Raw genomic sequence first — 7,646 nt, 5'->3', positions numbered from 1 at the left:
GATAAATCTTCTGTGGAGCAGAAGGGGCAAACGCTTGCTTGGTCTTGATTTTTAGTTTGACTACAAACTGTGAAAAGGGGCTTTTTCTCTCTATCCAGAACACTGGATACATGTAAATTTAGCACAATGAGAAGTCTCTTTTAAGTCTATACTTTAAAGGCAACAAAAAGAAATTTAAAATCTTGAGCTTGTGACTATGATAATAGCAGTACTATACAGGAGCTAGAATAAGTTTATCAGAACTCCATTGATTAGAGTTAAAACTTTGACCCTTTGAAGTCTTGATATACAGTAATATTATGAGGGGAAGAAGTCAGAAGTATTTGTCATCCCTTTGCCACCGGGCGTCACATTTTCACTGTGAAGCTTTCACTTCTGACCTTCCTAGCTTGGATTTACCAGCCTCACGCTCAGCTCTCCAGTGTTTGCCTTTTGCACACTGTCTTACATAAGCAGAGTGCTGTGGTCAAGATTGGCATGTGGAGCTTTAGTGAGCACTGTAACCTGGCACTGTTGATGTTTGTATTTTGCTTCTTGTCCCAGTAATACCCATCTCCACAGCGATTTCCCTGGCCANTGGTAACATTTCATTGTAGTGTGAAAGGCTGTTAGGGATTTGTGGCTATAAACTTCAGCAAAATGTTCAAGGCTGCTGAGCCTCCTCTGGCTCCCTCTTTACAGAAGTCTCTTCCTCATCCATCACAACTCCCACTTGCCATCCCATGGCTCATCTGCTCTCCCTTCCTCTTGTCACCAAGGGAGACCTCTTTGCTACGAAGTCACACCGTTACCTGGTTACTCCCAGACTATATCCTGCCACACAGGGCTTGACCCCAGGCCTTCTAACTGAATAAAAATTGCTGCGATTTCTCATAGTGTTCTGGGGAACTCTGTGGGTCTGTTGCCCTCTGATGGCACTACCCTGCTCTTTGCCCTGCTTGCTGTTAGCTGAGAAACACCCTCTGCACCCTCTCAGCTTAGCCCTCCTCTCAGGTCTCAGGTATGCTTCCAGAAGCTTCTCATTGCTCCTCCCAGCATGCAGCCAGACAGGGGCCCAGGTAGGTCCTGGAGGCATCCCTTGGCTTTCTGCACTCTTTTAGGACATCACCTCTTGGGGGTCTTCTCAGTCTGTCTTCTCAACTTAGTTATGGGGTGCACCTGGCTCAGACTGGGATCCTGGACCTGAACAGCCAAGGCAGATGGACAGTGTGCCCTTTGTGTGCAGTGCCCCCTGTTTGGGTAGACAGTGGTATATGTTCCTGAGTCCTAAGTTCCTCCATCATCCTTTCCAGTCTAGATTCAGCCTTGTGCACCCAGGGTAGGGAAGACGCACCTAGCAAAGACTGCACCCAGTCTTTTTGAGTACCATCTTCCTTGCAGAGGTTCTGAGGCCCTCATGGAAAGACTCCTGAGGATCTAATCTACCATTGACAACTGGCAGCCCTTGCCCTGTCTGCCTACCAATAAATGCTCTGCCCCATGCTCTGGTTTGCATAAACCAGAATCTGCTGTATTATGTGCATGATGGAGAATGTCCATTTAACTGCGTCCTTTATGATCTCATCCAAGTACAGCCCCTGCTGCAAAACAGACCCACACAAGGTAAGTGTCATTCATGCAGCCTGTGGGGTTGCGCTGCCTGGGTGCACTGGGGAGCTGAACCCTCTCTACCACTGACTTCAGCAGATGTTGGGGTCCATGTGGAGTTGATATAGCAGGTAATAAACACAACTTTCCCAAGAAGAGGAAAGACTGNCGGGCATTGGATGGGTTCCGCAGTGTGAATAAAGAACCTAGCAGCTAGAGCAATTGCTGAGGCTCGTATAGAGCCCTTTGCAACAGCACAGCCTATACCTAGGGGTTCTGGGGTTGGGACATGCAGCTTAATGACTACAGGTTTCCAAAGGTCCTTTGGGGAACATGGTTGGCACAGATGCAGCAGTAGGCAAGCAAGAGAGTCATACTTTTCAAACACTCCTGGGGAAACTGCTGTTCGTTGTAGAAGTTTCCCCCCTTTAGAACATGCCACCAGAAGTATCTGCCTGCCACCCAACAAGCACCTGTGGCTTGTGTGTCACTGAGTGGCCAAAACTATGGTGATTTGTTCTAAAAAAAAGTATTTTATACAAAATATCNCTGTACTCTTTGTCCTGATCTGTGCCTACGTTGCCTATTTACTGTTCTGGGTGGCTCCTNACTAAGGGCCATGCTCCAGCTTCCTTGGTTTATTCTGTATGCATTAGTTGTGGTTTTGGTTTTTATTTTGGTTTGGTTTGGTTTGGTTCTTTTAGTTGTATTTTGCTCTACTCATTCTTCTTCTGTCCTTCCTGAATTAAAATTTTTGTCCTCTAGTCTGTTCCTAGTGGGCNCATTTGAAGTAAACATTCCTTTTCTCCTTTTTATTGGAGTTAGGAGACAAGACCTCATACTACATGTAGTACAGGTTGGCCTCAGACTCTTTGTAGCTGAGGTTGACTTTGAACTTCTGATCTTCCTACCTCTAGTTCTCAAGTGCCAGAATTACAGGCATATGCCACTACACCCAGTTTATGTTGGTGATTAAACCTGGCACATGAGTACCCTCTCAACTCCACCTTCCTCTCAGGTCTTAGGTCTCCTCCCAGAAGCCTTTAGTTGCTGTTCCCATAGTGTTGAGCCAGAGATGGGCCCAGGTGGGTCCTCAGGACATTCCTCGGCTTTCTGCCNTGGCTTCAAGAACATCTCTCTCCTGGGGGGCCAAGGATATAACAGTATTGGAAAACTTGCACAGCCATGGACTTGACCCCCAGTGCTGGAAAACAAAACTAAACACTAAGATACCACTGTCAAATTATTAGGAAAGAAAAATAACCAGTGTTAGGAAAGGTCGGGAGGAATTCTAACACTTGTGTGTGCCCTGTTGGTAGACGTGGTGTAGCTACCATGGAGAACAGTTGACAGTTCTCAGAAAAGAATTACCACATGACCCAGAAATTCCCACGCAGAGTATAAAAAAATCCCAAGAGAGTGAAAAGACGCAAACTGACATTTGGCTCTGAGCATTCATGGCGGCAGTGCTTAACGGAGTGGACAAGCATTATGGACACCCACGGCAGTGTTCCACCATGAGAAGGATTGACATTCTGGCACCTGTTCTGTGGACACCCTTTGACAAGCTGAATGAGATAAGCCGGTCACCAGTGTGAGGTGCCTGGAGAGGTCAGACTCAGAGATGGAAACTGGTGTGTCCCAGGGCAGGCAGTGGGATGCCATGGTTAATGAGGACAGAGCTGCTGTTTGGAATGATAAGAGACATTTTGGAACTCTTCTGGTTTAGTGAATGTACTTTATGCCTTGGAATTTTTAACTTGCGAGTGATGAAACCATTATATATTTATTTGGTAAATATATTTACCAAAGCAAAAAGCATACAAACCCTAGATTTATTAATTTCTAAATGTATAAAAATGGGGAATAGAACACTGAAGGCCCACATCCCTGAGCCCAGCCTAAGAGTTCGTTCACTACCTTCTCACTTCAGGGAGTTAGAACATTTCTTAACATTTTCTCTCATTTGTGGATGGCCATCCCCCATGCCTCTACTCACAGGTCTCTATTGTGTGCTTCAATTGAGACCCAAATATTTGTCCCCCTTTCCTCTCAGGGTCAGTTATCTTGTAGGAATTCCCACATTCTGCATTTCACAAAGTTATGGAAATGGTTATCTTCTAGAGTAGCCTTCCCCCAATGCTTGGGTCATCAGACTTCGTAGCTATCTGGTGACACTGGGGCCAACCCTGTGTTTAGGGAGCTGGCCTTGCCTAGCCTTTAGATATAACGCTTTTTAAAAGGCAGGGAGAGCTTGGGTGAGCAATCAGAGACTTAGCAGCTGGCAGGGAGCTGCTTTTGGTCTATTCAGAGCAACCTCAGGGACTGCACCTGTCTCTTGGCTGACCAGGAATCCTCTCCAGTGTATGTGAAGAGATAGCCACCAACCTGGACACTTAACAAATGGTGATTTATTGGGAAATGTAAAAAATAAAAATAACACATACAACATAACTGTACTAGAGGGATTAGTGTACATGTCTGTGATACCTTNGAAGACTGTACTTTGAATAGTTTACATGCCTCTTAATTTNAGTCTCTTGTACTTTTGAAACTAGCAGCATTGATATCTTTGAACTCAATGCATTAACAATCACTTCTTGACTTTAGGAATTTGAGAGCGTGTTTTGCGGTAAAACTGGCAGAAGGCTAAAGCTGACCAGACCCGAATCCCTGGTGACCTGCCCTGCACAGGGCAGTCTGCAGAGCAGCCCTGCCATGGAGATCAAGTGACTGGACTGACCCAGGACCTGGGAGAGAACCGCCGTTCCTGCGGCATCATGCACATGCCTGCCATCCCGGAGTTCAGCTCTGAGTCCTCGAGAGGGATGTGGCTCCAGTTGTGGGACTCCAGTAAGGACTTTGAGAGCACATTTTGTGAAAGTATTTATCTAAACAAAATACTTACCCACTAATGTCCGATGACCATTTGAGGATGAAGACATCTTGATAATTAGTAATTTTTCAATTACCTGTCCGACACCATCATGTGTTCTTAACATGATAACTTTTAAAAAATTAACATCCTTGGTAATTTCTTGAGTCTCGAGACTAAAGAAAACATTGCCGTTTACTTATTTTGTTTACATTTTAAATGTGCCCCTTTAGCAATTGGAAGAAGGTAAATTGTTCTTAACTAGAAGAGGTTTGGAAACTTTATTTCATTTGTTCTGTCCCCCCCTATTTCCAGTCTCATGGTACTCTATTGGAAAATGCAGTGCCATTTTAAAACTTTGCTAAGAATTTTCCAGAGACTTCTTTTAAAGCTCCTTTTGCCCATAAACATTTTCGCAGTACATTGCTTTAATGCCCACATTTCCATATTGTGAGGCAGTGCTTTATGTGTAATAAACTGTATGTTTGGAACAAAGGTTCCCAGTGAGTCGCTTTATTTATTGTAACAGATGGTGCAGTGTAGTTCCTTGAATAAATACTGGGCGTCAGAGATACTAAGTTTGCAATAGAAAGCAGGCAAAGTAGACATTAAGTTCCTTGCCTTCATCACACTGTAACCAGTACTAATCTGAAGGGTTAGAAGATCACTTTATTGGTAGTCTATCATAGGCTTTATATAAATGTTATGTAAACAAGTCTCTTGAGTGTTTTTATCTCATGGAATTGTACAAAACTCTTAGATAACGCCATCCCTCCCAGATGCTGGGTTTTAAAGTCTCCATCCCTAAGGCCTGTGTCTGAGGTATTGCTGTCACAGATGAATGGGCTGCCATAAATCCTGGAGATGAGACAGTGACAGTGCCGCCAAGATGTTCTTGGGGCCAAGCAGCAGGCCAGGAAGGACCAACTGTAGCCAGCGACTGTCCATTTCTGTCCATAGCCACACTGTTCATCCCTGCTGCCTGCTGGAGTGCTCTCATATTTCAGTAGGAAATATGGAGCCATTTCCTACTGAAGTCCTTGTTTATGAGCTCCGAGGACCCGACTTTTCTCCACCTCCCCCTAACACAGCTCCTTGGCAAGCTGAAGTGTCGCAGATCCCTGGGGTACCCTGAGCACCAGCAGCTCCAGGAAGGCCAGGATCACCAGGAAGGCCAGGCTCACCATGAGCACCATCTCGACCATCTTTGCTGATGCCAGGTACACCTTGAGGCCCTAGAAACCAGGAGAGTGCAGTTAGGGGCCACGAGAAGCCCATAATAGCAGCCATTCACAGTCTACTTGGAAGAGTCTCTTTAGTGGCTTACTTCTGAACAGTGCAAGAGGTCAGAGATGAAGATCTCAGGCACAGAGCCCAAAAGAGCAGGGGTAAGACAGGTGGCTGGGTAGGAGATGAGCAGGTAGGCACAGCTGAGGCCAGGCTAGTCACAAAGAATATGTGTCCTGAAGACACAGTGTACTCTGGTCTCAGAAGGGATTGTGGGGTACATATCAAGAGTGTATTAGGAGGGGCTAGAAAGATAGCTTAGCAGTTAAAAGCACTGTTGCTCTTCCTGAGGTCCTGAGTTCAATTCCCAGCACCCACATGGTAACATGTAACTCTTATGGAATCTGATGTACATGCAGACAAAAACACCCACGTTCGTAAAATATATAAGCAAATCTTTTTTTTTTTTAAGAGTGTATTTGTTGTTGGTGGGCAGCCTGGGAAGAAGTAACAGAGTTTTACCTAGGGGCAGTGAGCCATAGCCATTCATGAGATGCTCTAAGTGTGAGGATACATCTGGGAGTGGCAGCTTAGAGGTAATACTTAAGGCCACACAGGTAGACATGTAGCCTGGGGTTGCCAACAGCACAGTTAGGAGAGCAAATAATGAGAGAGGCAGGGGTGCCTTGAAGAGAAGTGCCTTAGGGAGAGAGGCTATACCTCATGAAGGAGGGAGGGTAATACACCTCACAGAGGAGGAGGAGTAAACCGTGTGAGCCACCTTACAAAGGAGAGGAGGTCAGGAGGGTCACCCAGGCACATCTGTCCCTGTGTCTGGCTAGAGGAACCCAGAGAGATACACAGGTGCAGATGAAATTCCTAAGTGGGCCTGCAGGTGTCATAAATTCATCCTACCTCAGCGCTGAGATTACAAGTATGTGCCACCACGCCTCACCCAGAGCATTCAGGTTTTACATTAAGACATTGAAACATGGCCATCAAGATAACTCAGCAGGTAGAAGTATTCACTCAAGACTGGTAACTCGAATTTAATATCCAGAACCCATGTAAAAGTAGAAGAGAACTGACTTTACANAGTTGTCCCCTACTCTCCCTGTATGCTGTGGTGCGTGTGCATGCACATGTGTGTGCACACATGTGCACAGATAGGCTCACACATACATGAAGTAAAAATCATTCAATGTATGCGTGTTCAATTAAGAGAAAAATAATTTTCTGGAACAGGCGGTATATTTAGTAGGATACATCTTAACTAAACCTACTTAACTAAAGTTAGGTACAGAAAAATGACTGGTTTTACCTACTAACGAGATTATAGAAGCAGTTCCTAAACAGGTCCTTAATGCTTTGCAAACAAAAAACATTTCCAGCCCTTCCCCAGTACTGTGTGATGACAGTGGCCTACCTTGGTAGCCCTGGTCCCCAGCAGGCCCATCCAGCCCTGCACCTGTTGCTCCCTTGTCCCCTCTGTCACCCTGGCTCCCTGCAATGAGGAAAGGAACAGGCAAGTTAGAGCAGATGCCCACCCACAGTGATAGCATTTCCCATCTTGTTGCCACAGAGCTTGCTGCTTTTTCAAGAAGTGAGGCTGTTCACCAAAGTGCAGCTTCATGGAAGTCTGACAGTGTTAGCATACCTACATCCCCAACACGTCAACTGATACTACCCTTACCTCCAAAATCACTGGTGGAATTTTAGTTTTGTTGGAAATATTTATGCCTCTGAGACAGTCGTGTTATCTGGTGTCCATGTTTTCAATATGATTTAATGAGACAACATCTCAGTCTGTGGTCCAGGCCTATAGCTCACTATANAGCCCATGCTGACTTCCAATTCAGTGATGCTCCTGCCTCAGTTCTTCAAGTGCTGGGGTCACATCGGGTGCTACAGTATTTTTAAATATCCCCATACGTGGGGGCCAAGCGATGGTGGCGCA

The 7,646-nt window shown here is 45.5% G+C and overlaps 2 protein-coding genes across 3 annotated transcripts in view; one reads left to right on the top strand and one right to left on the bottom strand.

Moving 5' to 3' along the window:
* Positions 1-4,957, top strand: part of Tcfl5 (transcription factor like 5) — a 21,018-nt gene extending 16,061 nt beyond the window's left edge. Inside the window, exon 6 of one of the 2 annotated variants that reach the window (XM_021155712.1) lies at positions 4,198-4,957. In XM_021155712.1, the coding sequence (XP_021011371.1) occupies positions 4,198-4,320 (123 nt within the window). In that variant the 3' untranslated portion in view covers positions 4,321-4,957. The remainder of the gene's footprint in view (positions 1-4,197) is intronic. The other variant, XM_021155711.2, reaches the window with a different exon arrangement.
* The window catches only part of Col9a3 (collagen type IX alpha 3 chain), a 22,900-nt gene continuing 19,976 nt past the window's right edge, over positions 4,723-7,646 (bottom strand). The window contains exons 30-31 of the mRNA XM_021179985.2: positions 7,116-7,193; positions 4,723-5,697 (exon numbers count right to left, since the gene is read on the bottom strand). Coding sequence (XP_021035644.1) covers positions 5,507-5,697; positions 7,116-7,193 — 269 coding nt within the window. The 3' untranslated portion in view covers positions 4,723-5,506. The remainder of the gene's footprint in view (positions 5,698-7,115; positions 7,194-7,646) is intronic.

This window comes from Mus caroli, chromosome 2 (assembly GCF_900094665.2).
Source record: "Mus caroli chromosome 2, CAROLI_EIJ_v1.1, whole genome shotgun sequence".
In the NCBI taxonomy this organism is placed as follows: domain Eukaryota; kingdom Metazoa; phylum Chordata; class Mammalia; order Rodentia; family Muridae; genus Mus; species Mus caroli.
The sequence above is the reverse complement of the archived record's forward strand: the minus strand, read 5'-3'. Positions and strand labels throughout refer to the sequence as shown.